General features: G+C 47.1%; 1 protein-coding gene across 1 annotated transcript in view; it reads right to left on the minus strand.

Annotated features, from left to right (window-relative positions):
* Window positions 1-24,454, minus strand: part of LOC147900632 (dynein-1-alpha heavy chain, flagellar inner arm I1 complex-like) — a 714,561-nt gene that overhangs the window by 316,403 nt on the left and 373,704 nt on the right. The window contains exon 29 of the mRNA XM_087375690.1: window positions 13,514-13,746. Within this exon, the coding sequence (XP_087231816.1) occupies window positions 13,514-13,746 (233 nt within the window). The remainder of the gene's footprint in view (window positions 1-13,513; window positions 13,747-24,454) is intronic.

Genomic DNA, 24,454 nt, shown 5'->3' on the forward strand with positions numbered 1-24,454 from the left:
ATTAGCTAGGAGCCCGGAGCTATGCATAACAGATGAGGTAGCAGATTGTCCACAAGAGGTTGAGGCGGGAGCAGATGGAGTCACCACTCCGGTAGAAGAGGTGGTTGATGAAGACATCGTTGTAGGAAGAGAAGAGGGGCTTCCTTGACCTTGATGAGTCCCTGAGGAGCCCTCGTCCTTAGTACCCTCTTCTTTCACCTGTTCTTCGCTTTGCACTTCTTCTTCTCCGGAGTCCGGATCTGACCACCAGGGTTCCTGTTGATCCAAGTCAATGAGAGTGTCGATGAAGTTACTTGCTCAGGCTACTGCTCCAGTGGGCTCACTTTGTGCTCGAGTTGAGGGCTTTGCAAACTTACATCGCACGTAATGCTTCTTGTACCTAGTTTGGTCTGCCGGAAGTCTTTTCTCCACTCTCCTCAAGTACCTCCTAGTTCTCTCACTAGCTCCTTCAAAGGTTTCAGAACTACTCGGCATAAGACCTCTCTCTAGGACCTTAGATCACCACTTCACTCGTGCTACTCAATACCAGCAGAGTCCCACCGTGATCGCCATAAACTGTTTGAGGGGAGGGGTTCCTATCCTTCCGGAGGTGTTACCGGAGGCCAAAGGCCACTGGCGTGAGAAGCATGAGTTTTGCAATGCTCTAATGCAATGGATCGTGTAGAGCGCACCGTGCAGTAGTGTGCGAGTGTCGTATGCTATACTGCAGTGAACGACGACGTATGAGTGCACTATGCTAAATGACAATCACCGGTGAACTCCACAACATAAGCAAAATAAGAAAATCCTACACTGGTGAACAATCCCCATATCCGGAAGAGACAAGAGAGATGAGAAAGTGACCGGGTTGGCCAATGTACATATCACTGGACATGTCCCCAGGTCACAAGTCGCAAGTCACAAGAATACACAAGTTGCAAATCACCAGAATACACAGGTCTATCCCCATAGTAGACAAAAGGTGCACACAAGTCTCTCCACATTCTCTCCTTGGCGAGCTCGTAGCTCTAGCCTCTATCTCTCCTCACTCTCCTCTCTTTCTCCTCCCGTGCCGAATGCCGAATGCCTCCTTTTCTCTCCCTCTTCTCCTTCATCCTCATCCCCCGCCTTGGAGGGTCCCTTCTTCGCTGAGAATCCCCCCCTTTCTTCCCATTGGTCATCCTCTTATCGCCTTAGCTGTTGAGAATAGCCGTTGTGCCGCTGGCTCTCTTGATGGCTTCGGCGACTTCCTGACTCCCTGACTCGCCAGCCTGATGGTATAAATTCTCCATGTGCAGGTGAGCTGGTTCACCGCACCTCTTGATGGCTTCGGCGACTTTCTGACTCCCTGACTCGCCAGCCCAATGGTGTAAATTCTCCATGTGCAGGTGAGCTGGTTCACCGCACCACTGCACCACTGTATCACTGAACCACTGTGTAATATAAATACTCCTGACTACTCCATGTGCTAAGCTCACTCTCCATGTGCGCAGCTCTTGATGAGATCACTTTAGACACGGTACTCCTGGTTGACATGTGTCGACCTGTGGTTGACAGCCTCGGACAGTACTCCTGGACGAACCCGTGTGATCGCGTGGCTAACTTGTGTTGACACATGGTCAACATGTGGTCAACAGATGTCGTCATGTGGTCAACGCCTGTCGACAGGTGGTCGTGTGATAAGGTAACAGTATTGCATCTTGGCATATTTGGAGAGCCAAATGTACAGAGGCATTGGATGGATCCGAGGTTTACCCCTCTCAAACATTGGCCAGTATTTGGACTGATACTATACATACCTTGATGGCCATCTGGACAAGTATGTAGGGTCGTCGAGAGCAGCCTCTACTAGGAGGAACACTTTCTTCAGAGTTTGGAGGGGATCTCCTTTCTTCTCTGATTCTCTCTCAGGGCTGACTTGGCATTTTCAGCCTCATCCCTGGTTATTTGCTAGCTCTTTTTGAGCTTTGATTTCTCTCATGTTTTCATTGACATGATGTACTTTCGCATTCAGCTTGCTCTGCGATTTTCATTCATACTTAATAGAAGTATTTCCCCTCAAAAAACAAAAAAAAAAAATGATTCCCAAGAAGCATCTTTTTGAATCATAGCAGTTGAGTCAATTCAACATTGCCTCTGGGAGTGCAGACAGGTGAGGACGATTTGAAAGAGTGTTGCCAGGATTCTTTTCATATTTCATAGAGCATCCTTCTTCATGACTTAGGGATCAGTGGCATGATTATCTCTTACTGTATCTCATGTGTTTTTCGAGGGACATGACTCAGAATCATTCTTCATTATACAACGACACTCCGTGGAGTCATGATCCATCCAGGATGTTCCCTTCACTCCTTTCAGAGCTGCTCATGCCTTGGTAGACACATCTTGGGAGATTCTAGCTAGCATTGCAACTTGGCATATTTGGAGGGCCAGATGTACGTAGGCGATCGAGGGTTCACAGATTCACCCTTCCCAATTTATGGCCAGTATATGGACTGATACTATACACACACTGATGGCCATCCGGGCAAGCATGCAGGGATCGTCCTGAGCAGCTACAGCCAGGAGAGATACTTTTTTCAGATTTTGGAGAGGATCTCCGTTCTTCTCTGAGTCTTCTTCAGGGTTGAGGTGGCATTTTCAGCCTCCACCTTGGATTTTTGTTAGCTCCTTTTGAGCTGTTTTTTCTCTCATCCATGACATGATGTACTCCCGTATTTGAGCTTGCTCTTGCAGCTTTCATTCATACTTAATGAAGTAATCTTTTATAAAAAAAATAAAGAAAGGGGAAGGCACATAGGCCAGGGGCCATGCTTGGCCATGCTAGTAGAGATATCCAACCAAGCAAGAGCAAATAGGCCAACTAAAGAGGTAGATATTGTTGACACTGTTGTAGGGACCACCATGTACTACAAAATGGCACGCTTGGGGAGACTATCCAACAAGCTTGCCTATGTCGTAATGCACAAAAAGCTCGCCTCACTAAAAAAGCACACAGCCCAAGGTCTAGCAACCTGCTAGTCCAAGGGCAGCTTCACTGCTCCCAATAGGAGCACCCTGGAGGCTGCATGCAAAGAACCAAAGGCTGGTGAACAGCTCCTGTCTCCTTGATGTCTGTGGATGCAGCAACACATTCAGTCAAGGGGAAATGGACTCCTGCACAGGGTCCTCGGCACATGAGGTCAAGAGCAACCCAAACAACACATTCACAGTCTGCGTTAATGGCTGGGGATCCGCCCAAACCTTGGGAGCGAGCTCCCAGTGCTGGTCCTTCTTCCGTCAGGGCGCCATCTGCGATAAATAATATTGTTGCAGTGGTAGAATCTACGGGAGTTGTCGGCACTGGAGACAAAAGGGATACCTCAAATGTGTTGCCTGCGAGAGATGCCCTCTCTGGTGCTTTATACAGTGCGTGGGGCGGTGGAGAAGGATCTCAAACGCGAGAGCGGCAGATTTTTATTTCGTGACAGATTTATGTTTCGCAACACGTTGATAAGGAAAAAAAAGGAAAGAAAACCAGGAATTATGTGCTTCACCACGTCAGATAGCTGAGACTTCATAGGGATCAGTTGCAATGTGGGCTCGTAGATGATGAGCTTATGAACCAGGTTCCAGAGCATGTGTCTTTGTATTAGGCACCGAGACAAAACCCCCACAAAAACTAACTGAACATGGATCACACAGACTCAAAGAGAGCCAAAAGACTACACAGCCCGAAACAGATAAACTTAGAACTGAACTTCCCCCCAAAACTTAGAGAACAGTCAGCCTCAAAATACTATGAACCCACAGCCCACACTCCTAAGCTTCCATCAAGAACAACAGCTTGTAACTCCCACAAAGCTGCAACAGCGTCACCTCCTCTCCTTCTCTATCAGTACCCAGGAATCTCCCACGATCAAATCAGCATAAGATCACAACCATGTCAAAGAGGCTTCCAATTCCTTTAGGATAGCTTCTCTTCCCTCACAAAGCAGAAGATCAGTGATTGACAAACATCTGCAGCAAGCATCAATCTCACGTTCTTCCACGAAGAGTGCCCAGCTCCTTTAGGACAACCATCATCAATGAAGGTCACGTTCCATTGCCCTTAGCCTGCAATTTCTTCGTCCCTCCATCTCTTGCATACGGAATTCATGGAGTCTCTGTTGCTAAGATTACTCCATGCTGCATCATAGCACCACCAACAGTCCTTTAGATGATCTTAGCCAGACCATGCATTCTGTGCATCAGCTCATGTGCAAACGATGACCGTCCTACCTGTGTGGTAGCCATGCTCAGCCAACTACAAACAGCTTGCTATCTCTGGAGATCTCCAGCACCAAGGTCTTCTCAGCGCACACAAGCTCACAAACTCCCTTATGTGAAGATAACCAGCAGCGTCCGCAATAGCCCTTCTCTCCCATTCAATCTGAATTCACCATGTAGCTGTAACCCCGGAGCACCCAAAGCTTATCCTTTCCAAACTTGGAGTCCCTTTGTGCCAAGCATGCAGTCAGAAATCCCCATCCCATCACGTATGCAGGCCTTCACTTGATGGGCGCTTAGCCTTTTGCTTTCATCTACGAGACTCCTAGTTACGTGCGCCGCTTCCTCTTTACTTCAGAAATTCTAGATTTCTCTACACGTGATCGATCGCAATCCAGAAGCTCTACATGACCTGCACCAATGTCTTATGTCTCTCTGGAGGGATGGCCACACATACCCTTCTGTAAGTATTTTCCTCAGCATGATTTTGAAAGCAAAGTGTCCTCCACATACTCCCTCATGATTAGCTTGTAGAATATGAAAACTTCCTCATGCCAAGGAATTCTTCTGTGCACCAGATCAGCCCCTTTCATGTAAAGAACATCATCTATTAGACAATAATAAGTACAGCTTTTAATAAATCTGTATTTTCTTTGTTTCGGAACTTCTTCAGGCACTTTACCAGTTAACAAGAAGCTTTCCTCACAAGCCAATGTCTCCCTTCCTTTGTATAAGGGCTCCTGCACTCCTACTGCATCAACATAAGCTGTTGTAATTTCCTGCGCAGCATCATGTGCATTTACATTCTTACCTCTTTCAATATGCTGGAGTGTCTAGGCATCCAATCGATTTAACAGTTTCTTCATCGCGCTTATCCATCTCTTCAAATGAACATGCTTAACCTTCCAGACACCTAAAATTTGCTTCACAACCAATAGTGCATCTCCCTTAATCATGAGTCTCTTTATACCCAGACTAATGCATACTTTCAAACCTTTGAAGAGGACTGCATATTCAGCTTCATTATTACTGCTGGCTTCGAGCTGAATTCCCATTTTCTGAATCTCCTTTCCTCCAAGATCATAAATGACAATTCCTCCTATACTTTTATTTAAACTTTTTTTCTAAGATCCATCAAAGTGTAAAACAAATGCATCCTCTAGTACTTTTTCTTCATTCATGTCAGTGTTCTTCTCTTTCAACTAAAATAGGTCCTTCCTTATAGGTGAGAAGATCAGCCAAGGAGGCTCTAGTAGAGTTCTCAACCAAGAAGGTAAAAGAGTACTCCTGTAACTCTACTATCCATTTAATCATGCTCCTGGAGATGTTTGTACTATTCAACATATGAGGCAATAGTGAACATGAGGTAAGAACCACAAAAGGCCTGGACAATAGATAAGACCGAAATCTCCTACAGGCATACAAGAGGCTAGCTAGGACCAATTCAGCCGCTGAATACTTCCTCTCTACTTCACTCTTCACCCTGCTGGCATAATAGACTGGCCTCATATATCTGGAACCCTCTCCCTGTTGCAAAAGAATAGCACCAATAGCATCTGGTCCTACAAACGGATTCACATAAAAAGTCATGGAATAATCTGGTGGCTTTACACTTGAAATATGAGTCAAGGATTCCTTAACTGCCTCAAACACCTCTTCACTCTCTGTCGTCCATTTTAAAGGCTCAAATTTTACCACCTGCTGAAGAGGATACAAAATCTGAGATAACATATGAATAAATCTCGACAAATACTTCACCTTCTGGAGAAAGGTATGCAACTGCTTGGTATTCTCAGGAGAACACATCATAAATAAAGCTTTTACTTTACTTGGATCTGGCTCAATGCCATTCTCAGATACAATATGCCCCAATATTTTAATGCTGGTCTGAGCTAATTGAGTCTTCTTAGGATTTAATTGACCACCATTATTATCAATCTCATAAAATACCTGATCCAGCTTGCCACAGTGCTCCCTTCTTCCACTGTAGACACAGATGTCATCAATAAACACTATACAAAATTTATCCACGAAAGGTGATAAAATCAGATCTAAATTCTCCTGATAGTGCGAGGGGCCGTTGGTAACTTTAAAAGGCATTTTCATGTAACAAAAACAACCCCAAGGGGTAATGAAGGTAGTCTTGATTTGATCTTCCTGGGCTATGGCTATCTGGAAGTACCCTGAATATCCGTCACACAAGCTGTACATTTCATGACCCGCCACCTTTTTTTTTTTTTTTTTTTTCAAGAAAGAGACTTCTATTAAGTAAGAGAAAAAACCCGAGAAAAAACCCGCGAGAGCAAGCTCAAAGCGGAATACATCATGAAATCATGAGGATAAATAAAAACCCCCTCAGAGTGAGGTGGAAAACAAGCAAGGCTGAGGCTGAAAGTGCCACCTCAACCCTGTAGTAGTCTCAGAGAAGAAAGGAGAATCCTTCCATTCCCTAAAGAAAGAAGCCCTCCTAGCTGAGGCTGCACGGGAGTCTCCCTGCATACCCGTCCATACGGCCATCAAAGTATGTACGGTGTCTGTCCAGATTGTCTGTCCAGATACTAGCCGATGTGTGCGAGGGATGAACCTGAGTACCCTCCAAAGCCTCTGTGCATCTGGCTCTCCAGATATGCCAGGATGTTATGCTCGCTAGAATCTCCCAAGAAGTATCCACAGAGGCATGTACAGCTGTAAAAGGAAGGTGTGGTACCACATCCAACGAACAGGACTCAATCTGATGACGTCGAACCGAAATGGCCCGAGAGGAGTCAAATCTCTCATAGAATACCTGAGGCCCTGTAAGAGAAAGCCAAGCCACTGAGCCCCATGTCATAAAGAATGGGGAGTGGGCAAAGTGACTGAAAATCTTGGCTACCCCCATCCAAATCATCCTCGCGTGTCTGCAATCCCATAAGCAATGCTGAATAGTCTCCGAAGCAGAGAGGCAACGAGGGCAAGGAGGGTCGGCGGCTCCGAACCTGGACCTCCAAAGGTTCACTGCAATCCCACCATGGATAGAGAGCCAAAAGAAGATAGTGATCTTTCTATTCCTGTGGGATTTCCAGAGTCTCCTCCAGAAGCACCTCTGCAGATCCGCAGTGATATCAAATCTCTCCCAATGAGGAACTCTGGAAGGTCTTTAACCTCTACTATTGAGCTGAAATCTCCTGGCATTACTGACCGTGTAACGAAAGAAGGGGATGCTCTTCTCTCGATGCCCTGCGTCAATCCACTCCCACTCTCCGGGGTCCCACTGCAAATACCTGATTGGAACTCCCCCATAAAGTCAGAGCCTCCAAGACCGAATGGAGAGTAGTCGGGGGTCTGGGTCTAGGAACCACTCTGAATCTGATCCCTGCACCAAAAGACCTACAACCCTGATAGGCTGAAAAGCAGACTCAAGCAAGATGTCCTCTGTGGACCTGAGCAATCTGCCACCATCCTGGACACTAAAAACTGAAGCATCCTCCTGTGCATCTCGAAAGGCCAAAACCTGAAGCAGAACACCGCCTCTCGTAAAAGTACCTGCCCAAGTGGAGCAAGTGAGTGGCATATCATATGTGTCTACCCAAACCTCTGGAAGGGCTGCCTCAATCTGCAAGATCCTCCCTGCACTCCCTCTGAGATGTCCTGTCAACCTTGATTTGGTCTCCTCTGGAAGCTTGCGGAAAGCTTTCCAAGACCCCATAGATGATGCAGGTCCCCTCTCCCACCTGGACCACTGCATGTAGAGTGAGGCACCCAGTGGTCTGCCATGATCATCTAAAATACTGTCATTCTACATGATGGGTTGCCTATCAATCTCTTCACGAGAGGAAGGAGGAATCCTCCGAAGAGTGCTCCTGAAACTGGCCCAAGCTTTCAGAATGGCAACCATGAGAGGGGACGAAGGTGATCTGAGGTGTGCTGTGGTGAAGATCCACCTAACACTGCTCATCCAGTCTCCTCCTGAAGAAGGTGTGCACCTCTGTATGCTGCTAATAAGAAAGTCCTTCCACGGTTCCTGCCCTAGCATAAGTCCCCGCACCACCATCTTGCATAGTAAAGCTCTGCACTGTAAATCTGGATCAATAATATTGAGACCCCCTTCCTGTGTAGGGAGGATGAGGGTCTCCCAAGCCACCCTGGCTAAGGCATCTGCTGTGCCATCAAGCCCACTCCAAAGAAAGTTTCTGATCGGTCTTCTGAGCTGAATGATGCAGTCCCTAGGACGGCACCAGCATGAACAAACAAACCAGGCCGTGGCCAAGAGGACCTGGTTGACCACCACAACTCTAGAGGCAAGATCCAGCTTGGCTGAGCTCCAAAAAAGAAGCTTCCTCCTGATGCTCTCCAAAACGGGATCAAATTGCTGCGTGGAAGAAATATCCAAGCCGACTTGGCAGCCCAAATACCTGATAGGCACACCCCTCTGAACCCAAGTGAATCCTATGTCAAGCCCCCAAACTGGAGTGTCCTCATCACTGATCCAAAAGCCATTGGATTTATGCCAATTTATCTGCGCCCCTGCCACCAAGCAAAATAAATCCAATGTTGTCCTGAAAGAAGTGAGCGTCTGTGGAGTGGAATCCAAGTAAACTGCTGTGTCATCTGCCAAGTCACTGTCAAGTAGCTCCTCTTCCCTTCTGATGGGAAGTCTCAGCCCAAAGATGTCAACTTGAGATCTAACATAGATACTCATAGCTTCGGCCATGAACAAAAAAGCAAAGGAGCAAGGGGGCATCCCTGACGGACTGATCTCGAAATCTGAAATCTCTCACCCCTTACCCCACCAATAAGTACCTGGCTATGGGCTGATCTGTACAAAGAGGAAACACCTCTGATCCAAGCATCAGTAAAGCCAAAGCGTAGAAGGGTGCCCTCCAAAAAATCCCAATCTACTTTGTCATAAGCTTTCTCAAAATCCAAAAGTAGAATGGCTAGATTCTGGCCACTCTGCATGGCCCACTCTGAAGCTTCCCAGAGAGAGAAAATGTTATCAAAAATGCTTCTGCCATGCACAAATCCCGTCTGAGTGTCATGAATAAGATCAGGGAGAAGGGGCTGCAATGTGAGGCTGATTGCCTTGGCCAGAATCTTGTAACAAGTCCCCAGAAGTGTGATAGGCCTCCACTGGGACACTAAATTTCTGCAACCTCCTTTCGAGATAAGGTGGATGAGACCCTCTGTAAGTGACCCAGGCATCTCGCCAGAGTCCCAAATGGCCTGCAGGGCTGAAGTAATGTAGTCTCCAATCATATCCCAAAATGCAATGAAAAAAGACGGGGTGAGGCCATCCGAACCTCGGCACTTGCCCTTGTGAAGGGCTGAAAGTGCAGTCCTGAACTCTGTGTTGGTGAAAGGTGCATCGAGCAAAACATGCATACCCGGATTCACCAACACAGGGATGCTCTGCCAAATAGCCTATCTAGCATCCTCTCTATCATGTGTCTTAGGATCAGCAGTAAGAAGGGTGACATAGAAATCTGAAGCTATGCGTAAGACATCATCAGGCTCTGTCTGTAAAACCCCATGTGAGTCAATAAGCTGGGATACACTCTCTCTACTATGTCTAGGGCCAAGAGTAGAGAAAAAGTGTTTATTGACTCTACCACCCATCTGAATCCAGAAGGACTCCCGTGCATGAAAGGCATACTCTACTCTCTGGTCAACCAATATCTGCTGATGAGCCCTTGCTGCAGCAAGGCGCTCCTGAATCCAAGCATTTGAAGGCCGTTTCTGCTCTTCCCTCTACAAAGCTGCCAACTGCTGGCGAACACCAATCTCACGTCTGAGAATATCTCGTCTCTTGGTACAAGCAACTGAGCGGTAGAAGTCGCTAATACCAGAAAGGGCAGCAGCTACATGTGATGGAAATGGCTGTCCACCTTGGACATGAGAAACCCATATCTGCAGGGCTGCCTCTGTAAGGTCCTCCTCTGTGTAAAAGGCATCTGGAATCCTGATGCTGGCAGACTGGCCTCTCAAGTGAGGCTCTGAGATAGCCAGCACAACAGGAAAGTGGTCTGAAGTGGAAACCCCAGCAGCAATGCATACCGATCCACCTCTGTCTAGTGCCCAATCATCTACATAGAATCTGTCAATGCGTGCATGAATAGGCATCTGATGCCTCCTGTTCGACCAAGAGAACAGGAGGGACTGTGGCTAAATAAGAAAGGCATCGTCCAACCAAGTATCTCTGCCACAGAAGTGAAAAAGGAAGGCATCCCAAGCTGCTCTCTCCAAAGAGTGAAGTCCGCCTTCTCTACCCCCTTTTTTGTCTGACGGTAACTCAACCATGTTAAAGTCACCTCCAATCACCCATGAATCCGCAATGGGGGCCCAGGAGAGCAAATCCTTCCACATAAGGACACGTTCCCCTCTAATGTTGGAGGCATACAGGTTAAGGAAACCAACCTTACACCCTCCAATCAAAAGAATAATCCACTGAGCTCTAGAGGGAATAATGACTCCGTGTCCAACAACTAAGGGGAGAACCGACTGCGAAACTGACTGCGAAACTGAAATAGAAGTGCCCCCCTTGGTGCCCAAGGCAGGCGACCAAAAAGTATGGCCAGAAAGCAACTTGCCTGACTTGGCACAATCTCTAGAATCCAGTTTGTGCTCTTGAATAAATAAGATCTCAATGGAACCCCCAGTAACACCTGGATGAAGCTGATCCCGGATCAGCTGTCTACGGCGGCGATGTGGGACGCCACCTAGGCCCTATATGTTCCAACTAATAATCCTCATCGACGGGAGGATGTAGAGTGGAACACCTTACCCGACCTAGTGGCGGAAACAAACCCCTCAATAGGGGAAAACCTCCTGCTCGAGGAGGGAGGAATGGAACCAAGTGGCGGAAAATCAACAGGGGAAAGAACCCTGCCACTTGAAGAAGGAGCCTTGTCAACAGGAAACCCAATCACTGGCTCCCCAAAAGTAGCGGGCACAAACTCCTCCTCTGGAAAATCAGAATCATCTGTCAGGGCTGAAAATGAGTTCATGTGAAGCAAGCCAGACACCGGAGTGCGAAGGATCCCTTCTGAGGGAAGAGGATCAATAGTGTAAACCATCCCCTTCCCCCTATCCAAGGGAGGAAGTGAGGACTGCTCTCTATCCTGTGTCTGCCCAGCCGCGGAGACCTCTACTGCCTCAAGAAGAGCGTCTGACACTGTTGGTTCTAGGGAAGAAGTTGCAACTGGGGAGGAGGTCGAAGCTTCAGTGTCTCGGACTGTGGGAGGTGAGACTGGAGGGACAGCTCGAGGTGAAGCAGAGTCCACTAATGTACCCTCGTGAACTAAAGGAGGGATCTGCACACGTGCCGGAACCCACTGGAATGCGTCGCGTGCCCCTGAGGTAGGTGGGGGTCGAGGAGCAGGTGATGGACCTGTACCACCCCCCTGTCGAGGCCGAGGAGCAGGTGCTGGACCTGTACCACCACCATCCTGAGGAGGACTGCCATGCGGAGGTCGAGGAGCAGGTGCTGGACCTGTACCACCCCTCTGTCGAGGGCGAGGAGCAAGTGCTGGACCTGTACCACCCCCCTGTTGAGGCCATGGGGCGATAGCTGTACCAGAGGGCTTCTTGGGCCTTTTCTTCTTCTTGGGGCAATCCCTGCCAAAGTGTCCAATGGTCCTGCATACCCTGCACTGGTCCTGTCTGCCTGAAATCTCTACTCTCTGGCCAAAAAAGGAACCATCCAGGCGCTGGATCATAACATGGTCCATCTTGAGGTTAGGATCCTTACAGAGGACCCTAACTCTAGGTACCCCATCAGCCTTGGTTGCCTCTGCTGCAGTCAAAGGCAACCCAGGGAGGGGTGGGATCTCAGCAACCGTGCCAAAATGCTCCCCAATAACATAAAGAAGTTGATGGTAAACCTTGGGAAGCCCGGGAAATCTGATGAAGAGCGAAAAGATTTCCTTATCTGCCTCCACTGGGTCGAAACCAATATCAAAGGCTTCAAAGAAGATCTTCCTGTGTCCCAGGTGTGAAAACTCAGCTTTGAGCACAGTGCTCGCAGCCTCTGGAGTGTCAAAAACAACCTGAAAAAAACCTCGTCCCAGAAGACGAACATCTAACAATCGTGGAGTGAGGTCTGGGAGGAGAACCGCAAGCATCCAGTCTCTGGCTTGGGATCTGGAGGGGTGAGACCCGAAGATGCGTGCTAGCAACGTGGTAGAGCATTCAATCTCTACATCCTTCTTGAGCTGATGTAACTCATCTTTGGAAAAAGTAATAGTTTTCGCGGCCGGTGGAGGTGGAGTAGGATTGGCTGACGGAATATACATCACCAATCGAGGTGAGGAGGCCGACTCTGACAATTTTGGGGGCTCCTTCCGCTCCAAAAAATGCTGCGGGAGAAAAAGGAAGAAAAAAGGCGGGGGTAGGGGGGTAGAAAACAGGGAAAGGAGGTGAGGAGGGAGCGGGGGTAGGGGCGAGGAGGGACTTTATTGTCTCAAAAAACTATACATTAGTCCATCATGCTTGTGAAAGAAAAATCCACAAATGCCAAAAGCCCGCACCTACCCTAGATGTGTACAATTATGTGCCTACCCACAGCTATATACAGTGCTCAAAAACTTGATAAAGGTTTTGTCCTATCATTTTCTATCAACGTGGCGCTCCCATTAATCATCGATAATGCTTAGCTTAATTGGAATTTTGCCTTAATCAACCATAAACATTAGGTTAATTGAACTCTCCCCCCACTCACTAATACTAATTCCATTTTTTCAACATCGTGCCAGGAGCGCTGGCAGACAGGAAGGCCAAAGTGTGGCAGATAAAACCAGGGAGGGGAATGGTAGGTGGGCTGAGAAGAAAGCTCACAGCCCGTGAGCTGGATGCACAGAGGCTGAGCAGACGGGGAGGGGGAAAGAAAGTGAATGAGGGAAGGAAGATGGACAGGGGAGAAGGTGGAGAAAACATAGAGAAGGTGGGGGAGCAGCTTGTTGAGCAGCGGCATTATAGGGAATGGCTTCCTTTGAAACAGATGAAGGATAATTTTCAATGAATCAATTCTCAAATACTTTTTCTGTATATGACAACATGCTGGCTTTTATGAAAAATGATTCAGTGAAGCAAACAAGCAAATAATTGGGAATGATAAATGCTAACTTGAATTTGATACCACTGCCATTGATATTAAGGCACAAATACATTCTATGAAAATTTGCTATATATTCATCCTTGAAAAAATATCGTTTCTAAGTTGTTCTCGGCAAATTCCTGAGTACCACAGCACAGGCTGTAATCATATAACAAACATAGTAGAATTATCTTCATCCTCAGAATCAATACTCACTCGCTCAAACATTTCTGGCAAGTTTCAAGCTGCTGAAAGAGGCTTTCAAGGGAGGCCAATCGATCTGGGGAGGTGCATGCATCGAGAATAACAGGATTTTTTGCTGTTTCTGCCATAATTTTTTTCCAGACCCGATCTATGTTATCAAAACGCTTTGCTTCATCTGGAAGTTGATGGCGTATATCATCTGAACCAACAAAGATGCTTTCCAAGTACATCCACTTTCTTTGCACCTGTGATCAGAAAGTACATTTAAAGGCAGTCTCTCAAAGTACAAGACAGATCATATTAACAATATATGAAACATTTTTTCATTTTGTGAGGAAAAGAGTCTACACAAATCCACAAGATTTTTCTATTGCAATATCAGAATGTCATTAATATTTATGAACGAGTTAAGAACAAAGGGTGACAGGTCTGGAAGGAAATCTGGTTTGGAAATGGAATGATTTTACCATCAATAACTTTTTTAGTATTGTAGGAGAAAAGGACTGTAGACTAGGAGACAAGAGTCTAGAGCTACGAGCTCAGCCATCTTGTCTTAGAAAGAGATATACATGGGCGAGGGAAGTTCTTATTTTATTTGATTTTTCCAAGGAAAACAAGAGAAGAGCTCAAGGGAGAAGTACATCATGTGAGGCAGGAGAAAACAAATACACCAATAGGGCAAAAGAGAGCTAGGAAAAACCAAGGTTGAGGCTGAAACTGCCACCTCAACCTTGTGGGGGACTCCGAGAAGAATGGGAAGCCACTCCAATCCCTGAAGAAAAAAGTCCTCCTGGCTGTGAAGACCCCTGCATGCTCCCCCAAATGGCCACTAAGGTGTGTACTGTATCTGTCTAATCAGTCAATGTGTGTGCAAGGTAGACCTGGCAACCATCCAAAGCCTACGTGCATATCGATCTCCAAATGTGCCACACTGATATGCTCACGAAAATCTCCCATGAAGTATCCACAGAGGCATGCATAGGTCTGTATGGAGAGCTAAGGACGCCATCCACTCCACTGAATGTCATCGAACCAAAAAAGCCCAAGAAAAGTCATGTCTATCGTAAAATACCTCAAGCTCCAAAAGAGAGGACCAAGTTATGGAGCCCAGGGTCATGAAGAAGGAGAACGATTAAAGATGCTCAATAATCTCACAATCCCCTTCCAAATGATCCTTGCTTGTCTGCAATCCCATAAGCAATGCTAAATCAACTCCATTGCAGAAAGGCAACGACTACATGTGGAATCTGCCCTAAACTTGGACCTCCACCGGTTCACTACAATACCTCCATGAATAGAAAGCCAAAAGAAGAGAGTGATTTTTCTATACCGGGAGGATTTTTAGGGTCTCTTCCAAAAGGATTTCTACAATCAATAGAAATCTAAAAAATGAGGAGCTTTGGTGGGCTTCAAGTCTCTAAGGCTAGAGCTGAAATCTCCTGGCATTAATAACCGTGTATTAAAAGAAAGGAAGGCTCTTCTCTCAGTGTCCTGCATCGATCCATTTTCACTTTCCGAGGTCCCTTTGAAAATATTTTATGGGGCACCTCCACAGAGCCAAAGCCTCCATGAGCCGAAGGAAATGTGACCTGGGTTAGGGTCTAGATACCATCCTGAAGCCCAAAAACAAAGCTCCACATAACCTACAACCCTAACGGAATGAAATGCAATATGCATAAGTACACCATACGTATATCTGGATCACCTGCCCCCAAAATGAACATCAAAGACCAAGGCATCCTTGTTTGATCCTCGTAGTCCTATAACCTGAAGTGAGATCCCTGATCTTTGTAAAGGCCCCTAGCCAAGTATCCCAAGAATGAAACCTATCAGCCGGAAGAACCCATCCAAGGGTATGGCTGCATCAATTTGCTGGATTGTCCTTGCATTTCCTCTGAGGTAACTTACTAATTGGAGTGTACAATCATCTAAAAGACTTTTGAAAACCTTCAAAGAATCTAGAGAGGAAGTAAGACCTCTTTCCCTTCTAGACTATTGCATACAGTGAGAATTGCCAAGTGGTCTACCATGATCATCAAGTATATTATCATTCCACATAACTGGCTGCCTATCAATCTCATCCCGAGAGGAAGGGAAAACTCTACAAAGAGTACTCCATGGTTGTGGAATGGATCCTCTTTGTGTTTGAGAGGCCTTCCATCTTCTGATTATCGAATGGATTCTCATTCAGGCACAATCCTTGACCGCTTTCGCTGGCCATGAAAACAATCATTTTCTCAAAAGACAAGCTACTTTCAGCTCAAAAAAGAATATGGAGGTTGAAAGCTCAACCACTCTCTTTGCAGGAGTCCATGGGTCCCACACTTCTCAGTCACAGGCTAGGGACTAGATGCTTGCCCCCCGCCTTTCTCGAGACCTCGGCCCCTCCTTTCAGATGTTCATCTAATGGAAAGAGTCTTCTTCTAGGTGGTTTTTTTTTTTTCCCCAAAAAAGAGACTTCTATTAAGTAAGAAAGAAACCCGCTAGAGCAAGCTCTGTGCGGAAATACACCATGCTAAGCATGTAATAAAAATACCTCAGAGGAATGAGGTAGAAAGAAACCAAGGCTGAGGCTGAAAATGCCATCTCAACCCTGTAGAAGTCTCAGCAAAGAAGGGAGAGTCTCTCCAATCTCTGAGAAAAGTACCTCTCCTGGAGGAGGTTGCTCGAGATGATCCTTGCATGGTCGCCCAAATGGCCATTAGAGTGTGTATCGTATCTGTCCAAGTACTGGCCAAGATCTGAGAAGGGTGAACCTGAGAACCCTCCAAAGCCTCAGTGCATCTGGCTCTCCAAATGTGCCATGCTGCAATGCTAGCTAGGATCTCCCATGGAGAGTCGACCGAGGAGTGAGCAGCCCTGAAAAGAGTGGCCGGAACATCCTCTAGAGAGCACGACTCCACAAGGTGTCGTCGGATGTGAAGAGCCCAAGAGGAGTCAAGTCTCTCAAAAAATACCTGGGGCCCTGAAAGAGGAAGTGAGTGTCTTGGGGGAGGCATCCAAAAAAATAGCCGTGTCATCTGCCAACTCACTATCCAAGAGCTCTTCTTCCTGGCGGATAGGAAGCCTCAGCCCATAAATATCAGCTTGAGATCTAATGTAGATACTCATAGCTTTCGCCACAAACAAAAAAAGAAACGGGGCAAGAGGACATCCCTGGCGTACGGATCTGGAAATTTGAAACCTGTCCCCTCTTACCCCCCTAATGAGCAACTGGCTATGGGCTGATCTGTAGAGAGAGGATACTCCTCTAATCCATGCATCTGAAAAACCAAAGTGAGATAGAGTACCCTCTAAAAATCCCCAGTCTACTCTGTCGTAAGCTTTCTCAAAGTCCAAGAGTAGAATGGCCAATCTCTGGCGGCTCTGCATGGCCCATTCTGAGGCCTCCCAAAATGAGAAAATATTATAAAAAATACTTCTGCCATGCACAAACCCTGTCTGCGTGTCATGAATCAAATCTGGAAGAAAAACCTGTAGCCGCAGACTGATGGCTTTCGCCAGAATCTTGTAAAAAGTGCCCAAAAGAGTGATGGGTCTCCATTGAGACACAAGATTCCTATTACCCCCCTTTGGGATGAGATGAATGAGACCATCTGTAAGTGAGTCCGGCATCTCACTAGAGTCCCCCACGCCCTGCAGGGCTGATGTAATGTGATCACCAATCTGCTCCCAAAAAGTAATAAAAAAGGAGGGGGTAAGTCCATCTGAACCTGGGCACTTGCCCTTGTGAAGGGCAGGTAATGCAGTCTTGAATTCTGCATTGGTGAAAGGTGCATCAAGAGAAACATACATCTCATCCTTCACCAATACAGGGATACACTGCCAAATAACCTCTCTGGCATCATCAATGGCCTATGTGCCTGGATCTGCAGTAAGAAGGGATGCAAAAAAATATGAACCTACACGCATGACAGCATCAGGATTTGACTGTAACACCCCGTCTGAGTCAACAAGCTGCGAAACACTATCTCTACTATGTCTGGGCCCATGAGTAGAGAAAAAGTGTTTGTTGACCCTGCCACCCATCTGAATCCAAAAGGATTCCTGTGCATGAAAGGCATACTCTGCTCTCTGATCCAACAATGCCTGCAAATGAGCCCTTGCTGCAGCAAGGCGCTCCTGAATCCAAGCATCTGTGGGCCTCTTCTGCTCTTCCCTCTGAAGGGACGCTAACTGCTGGCGTATACCAATCTCACATTTGAGAATCTCACGTCTCCTAGAATCAGCGACTGTATGATAATAGTCACTAATTTTGGATAAGGCTGCAGCTACCTGAGATGGATGGACAGCTCCACCCTGTATGTGAGAAACCCAAATCTGTAAAATATCCTCCATGAGGCTCTCCTCTGCATAAAAAGCATCCGGAATCCTGACATTGGCAGAGCGTCCTCTCCGATGAGGCTCAAGAATCTGCAACACCACTGGAAAATGATCTGAGGTGGAAACCCCAGTAGAAATGCATACAGATCCTCCTCTGTCAAGTGCCCAATCGTCTACATAAAATCTGTCAATCCGTGCATGAATGGGCATGTGTATTCTCCTGTTCGAGCAAGAGTACAGGAGTGACTGTGGCATAATATGAAAGGCATCATCCAACCAAGTGTCTCTGCCACTGAACTGAAAGAGAAAGGCATCTGAGGCTGCCCTCTCCAAAGAATGAATTCCACCCTGTCTGCCTCCCTTTTTGTCTGAAGGCAACTCAACCATGTTGAAGTCGCCACCAATGATCCAAGAATCTGCAATGGGGGCCCGAGAGAGTAACTCCTTCCAAAAGGAGATCCGCTCTCCTCTGTTGTTGGGAGCATAAAGATTGAGAAGACCAATCTTATGCCCTCCAATCAAAATAATGATCCATTGAGCTCTAGAAGGGGAGATAATACCATGACCAGCAACCAAGGGGAGAATAGAAAGAGAGACCGAAATGCAAGTACCTCCCCTTGTGCCCATAGCAGGCGACCAGAAGGTATGTCCTGAAAGCAGTTTGCCAGACTTAGAGCAATCACTGGCATCCAGCTTGTGTTCGTGGATAAAAAGGATATCAATAGCACCTCCAGTGACGCTTGGATGAAGCTGGTTCCGGATCAGCTGCCTACGGCGACGGTGTGGAACTCCGCCTAGGCCCTGTATGTTCCAGCTGACTATCCTCATCGACAGGAGGATGCTGGATGGAAAGGCTTACCTGACCTAGTAGAGGAGAGCAGCTTCCCCTGGGCCGAAACACTCCTGCTGAGGACAGGAAACTCAATAGGTGAAAGGATCCCCACACTTGCTGAAAGGAAGGCCCTGTCAGAAGGAATCCCAATGACCGGGACCCCTAAGGTGGAGGGCACAAACTGCTCATCATCCACGAAAGTCGCCGAATCTGCCAGTGCCGAAAAAGAATTCCTAATAAGCAAGTCTGGCCGAGGAGTGCGAAGAAGACCTGCACTCGTGGAAGATGGAGGAGAAGGACCTAACAGGTCTCTATCAGCAGAACTGGAGCTGGGGTTGAGGAGGCCTGTGGCTGGGGTGAAGAGGAATCAGGAGCCCACATCTACGCCTGGACTTTCTCGGTTGTCCTGACTGTGGCAGGAACAGTCTGCGGGGAAGAAGTACCTGTAGTCCCCTCGTGGTCAGAAACCAAGTGGTCAGAGACCAAAGTGACTGGGACTGGTGGATCTAAAGGCCCCTCCTGATGTGGAACTGTAGTGTCTGGGGCTGCAGCAACATCCACCTCTGGAGTCTGGAAGGCGTCTGTCTGAACAGGATCAAAAGTCTCCTCCTAAGGTAAGGGAGCCGCTCTGATAGCTCTCCATCGTGGTACTGGGTGTGCTGCGGGCATTGGGCACCCTGCTGCCCCTGATGGTCCTGGGGTGCGCGAAGCAGGGCGCCCTGTTGCTCTTGGTGGTCCTGGAGTGCGTGGTACAGGGTGCTGGGGAGGTGCAGTCGTGGTAATACGTGAAGGAGCCGCACCAGAAGACCTCTTGGGTCTTTTTCTCTTCCTTGGGCAGTCTCTAGCAAAGTGCCCAAGGGTCCTGCAAATCCTGCACTGGTCCTGTCTACGTGAAATCTTGACTCTCTGTCGAAAGAGAGAGCCATCTGGACGCTGAAGCATAATATGGTCATCTGAGATGTTAGGGTCAGAGACAATGACCCTAACACGAGGCACCCCGTCTGCACTGACTGCCTCTGCCAAGGAAGAAGGCATGCCAGGAAGGGAGGGGATCTCCGTGACCACTCCGAATGTGGCTCCGATAGTGGCAAGCAGTCGATGGTAGACCTGAGGAAGACCAAGAAGCCTAATGAACAGTGATGTGACCTGCCTGTCCTCCTCGACCGGATCGAAGCCCAAGGTGTAGGGCAAAAGAAAGATCCTCCTCGAACCCAAAGCCAGGGGATTAGCTTTGAGAACAAGGGCTGTGGACTCGTGGGAGTTGAAAACCACTTGGAAGAATCCACGTCCCAAAAGTCGAATATCCATGAGGTGAGGGGCGAGGTCTCCTGGTAACGCCGCCAGCATCCAGTCTCTAGCATGTGATCTGGAAGGGTGTGACCCAAAGATGCAGGTGAAAAGTGATGTGGAGCCCTCTAATTCCACATCTTTCTTGAGCTGCTACAGCTCGTCTTCTGAAAAAATGATGGTTCTCGCGGCCGGTGGAGGTGGACGGAGATTGGCTGAATGGGGATCCATTCACCAATCGATGTGAAAAGGCCGATTCCAACACTGAAAAAGCTCCGTCCGTGAAACTACTGCCCAGGACGCCTTGAACGCGGGCGCAGGAAGAAGGAGAAAGAGAGGGTAGGAGAGAGGGGAAGGGAAGGGAAAGAGAGGGGCAGGAAGAAGGAGAAAGAGAGGGGAGACGGAGGTAGGCTGAGGGGGAGGCGTGGGGAGCTGAGTTAGGAAGGAAGGGGGTGGGGAGGGAGAGGGAGGAGGCTTTTTTTTTTTCTTTTTTTTTCTTTTCGGGGGGGTCACTTTGGGGGGGAGAGCAGCGGGGGGGGGAGAGCGTGGGGGAGGGAGGGGGGCGGGGGAGGAGAAGGGGGCGGGAGGGCTGGCGGGGGAGAGGGAGGGCAGAGGAGAAGGGGGCAGCGGGGAGGGGGAGAGCAGCGGGGGGGGAGAGGGAGGGCGAGGGAGGGGGGCGGGGGAGGAGAAGGGGGCAGGGGGGCTGGCGGGGGAGAGGGAGGGCAGAGGAGAAGGGGGCAGCGGGGAGGGGGGGGGCGGGGGAGGAGAAGGGGGCAGGGGGGCTGGCGGGGGAGAGGGAGGGCAGAGGAGAAGGGGGCAGCGGGGAGGGGGGCAGCGGGGGAGGCTAGCGAGGGAGAGGGATGACGGGGGAGGGGACCGGGGGGGAGGGGGGCGGGGGTTGGTTTTTAATTCTCCGGATGCCACAAGCATAGTGTTACAAGCTAGGTCCTTTGTCACTTGGTTCCAGGAAGATCTTTCTCACTCGGTTCACCTTGGATTTTGACCCGGTAGAGGAGTATAGACGGGTTACCTCAGTCTTTATCAGATTCCTTGGTCTTACATAAGCATCATTTGGGCCAATCACAGAGATTCCCCCCTCCTGGTCTACCTACGGAGACGATCCAGAGAAAGGGGGCTCGGGTCAGGGCTGCAAGAGGATTTGAAGTAGCCACAAGAATGGCCTCATCTAAGGCTAGGCCTGGGCATCACTGGCCATGACATGATCATGCTCATGGGCATCACTAGATGCAAGTAGAAATGGGATATCAATAGCCCCAATAGGTGCAAAGTCCAAGGCAAGAGAAGTGTCTTCCTTGTCTGCAGCTTGAGGACGAGCAACGACTCTAACTACCACCCGACGGCCGATGCAAGGTGAGTAGCTGAAGGACAAGTGGTGGTGGTGTAGTTGGTGTTGGATGTGTATGAGGTGCCAAAGAATCTCTCTGTTAAGGACGAGTAGGAGCCATACTAGAAGATTTCTTGGGCCTCTTCTTCTTCTTTGGGCAATTTCTAGCAAAATGCCTAGGTCTTGCAAATTTTTAAGCACCTTAGCACCGTTCTTGGCTCTTTCTCTATTCTGGTTGATCTTGGAGAGATGGAGTTTATACCCTCTACCTTCGAAGATGCAGTTCTTAGTGTTCCTATTGACAAGGCATCCTCATCGACAAGTGTGGGAGCTCTTTCCTCCATGGATTTCCCTCCACTCCATTATTCTAGGAGATCCTCTACCCACGAGGGATTATTTACGCCACTAGGTTGGGTGAGATGTTTCACCCTACGTCCTCCCGTCGATGAAAGTTATTAGTTGGAATACATAGAGCCTTGGCGATGTGTGTCTCATTGCTGCCATAGGTACCTAATTTGTAATCATCTCCATGCAGGTATTACTTAGGATCCATTGGCATTTCTTTTTATTCAGAAACACAAACTGTATGCTAGAGATTGCTCTTAGTTAGGTAAACTGCTTTCAAGTCGTACTTTTTGGTCTTCTACCTTGAGCATAGAGGGGGAACATGCATTTCTATTTTAGATTCCTTTCTCCCCCGTCTAGTTGGACATGGTACATTATACCCTCTAGAGCACATTGGATCATTTTACTCATTGAGGGACGTAAGGTTGGTCTCCTTAACCTTTCTGTCCCCAACAATAGAGGGGATCGTGCCCTTTTCTAGAACTTCTCTTCGGGGGCTCCACTGCAAACTGGTGAATAATTTGAGAGGACTTCAATATGGTGGAGTTACCTTCAGGTAAATAGGGATGAGGAGAAGGTAACATTCCAGTGGAGAAAGTAGCTTGGGATGTCTTCCTATTCCATTACAGTGGTAGAGATACTATAGTTTTACACTCTACCTCACTCAAGCCTATTTTCATGGTCGAGCTGGAGATTGCAGATGCCTATCCATGCACAGATTGACAGATGGTATGTTGATTAGTGGGAATCAGACAAAGGTGGCTCGTTATGTATTGCACCAAGAGTTTTCACTTTTGATTACTTTTTGGTGGTTAGGTAAGATACCACTCTATCGAGAGCAACAGAGCAGAGCGGTTACCCAGGGAGAGGCGCATATACACACTGTGTGACATGCAGGAGGTTGAGACAGAGGAGCATTTCATCTTCAGGTGTCCTGTTTACTATGAGATCCGAGGGGTTTCTACTGCTTCTTCAGAGATAGTTATGGGATTTTGGCCCATTTCCTCTCCTACCCAGACCAGCGGTGTTTGGCTGTTTTCATTCATGAGGTGCTTAGACACCGCAAGAGGATACTCTAAGCACGGAGACAGGAGCATACTTCTTCCTCAACTGATACCTCTCAGAGCTCTATCAGGGAGTTCTTTCAGCCAGATCACATAGAGTCCCACGAGACGATACCTCGACATGACTGTGACCCAAAGCCTGTGACCCGACAGTTCAGACAGAGGGTTGACACACATGTCATACTTGAGGACATCCCGTCCTTGTTTCGAGTCGAGATGTGCACACTTTCCGAGCAAAAACCTACGAGCAGAAAAGTCCGAGCGATAATTTTTTACACCAACCATGCTTGTATATTTCTCAAAGGAATATACAATTCTTTCTTAATTTCTTATTTATGAAACCATATACTTACTTATTTTCATTATAGCTCTCATTTTAGAGAACATCATCTATATATGAACAAATAGTGAACACTTTAGAAACTCCTATAAATACCTCCCTACCATACTCTCTTTTGAGGATTATGGTAATTAAATCAATTTAAAAGAGTTTCCCTAATATTTAGCAATCCCATATTTGAAGCTCTAATATAACAATGTATACCATATTCCTTGGATGAGTAGGAAAAAGATATTGGAAACCTCATACCTGAGGCCATTATAATCTATCATAAATTAATCTCTAATACATTATCAAATATGGGAAGGCAAGGAACGGATTTTCAAAATATTCCCAATTCTCCAAACCTAAGTACTTTTAAGGAAATGTGGTCTCTACTAAACTCCTTCCTACCATAATATGAATTAGGGAGAAGTTGTAACTCTCATATACATCTTGAAATTTTTACTTTTTCTCTTTTATAACTATAAAAAGTATAATTTTAATCCTACCATTGCATAGATCATGAAATTTTGAACATTTTTCCTTTTTACAGCTCCTCAATCTGAGATAAGGAGCAAAAGTTATGACCCCTTCTGCGTAGGCTCTCCAAGGGTATTCCGCCGGCAGAATAGGGTTGAGGCAAGCTCTTCAAACCATATTCCTCTGGAAAAATACACTTAGAGGGTCTATTAAAAAAGTATTATATTATTTTCTTAGGTCATCCTAAGGAACTATAAAGAGGATATTTGCTCAAAATTTCATGATCCAACCAATGGTGAAAGGAAAAGAAAGGATTTTTAAAAGTAATAAAATAAGTCACCACTTGGACATTATATATGTATATTATATAAAGGTATATTTATATCTATATCTATTTATCAGTATTTCATATTTACTTACATATTCCTTGAAATAATTTGGATTTTTTTGCTCCCAAAAAATGACTTGAGCCTATATATTTTGACGCCTCCTACCTTTTGTTCGCTCGTCGCTCGGGGGTTTTTGCTCGGAAAATGGAAACCCCCTTTCGAGTCGGAGCCCAATCGACAGAGGTCACAGTGGCCCTGGTTAGACGCAGAGCTATGACCAGGAGACATACCAGGAATGCACCCTTGAGGGGCCGACAACACTCTATTGCTGACCTCATGCCTCCACTGCCTCATCCATCCTGATGTCCTGTTGCTGTTGATGATGATGATGATGCTGATGATGATGCTAAGATTGATATATAGTCGACTATCGGCATGACTATGTTGTACTTAGGACACTTAGTACTACCATTTTGCATTTTTTGCATTCTGCATTGGTGTGGATGCTCGTTTAGTAGCTCCACTACCACAACTCATTGTATCAAGTTTTTTCACAGTCTCATAGACCAATTGGTCTTCCGAAGACTTTAATAAACTTTCTTTCTTTCTTTCTTTCTACCAATATA

The sequence above is a fragment of the Dipteris shenzhenensis genome, chromosome 6, assembly GCF_047967505.1.
Source record: "Dipteris shenzhenensis isolate YYH24624 ecotype China chromosome 6, Dip_SZ_1.0, whole genome shotgun sequence".
Taxonomy (NCBI): domain Eukaryota; kingdom Viridiplantae; phylum Streptophyta; class Polypodiopsida; order Gleicheniales; family Dipteridaceae; genus Dipteris; species Dipteris shenzhenensis.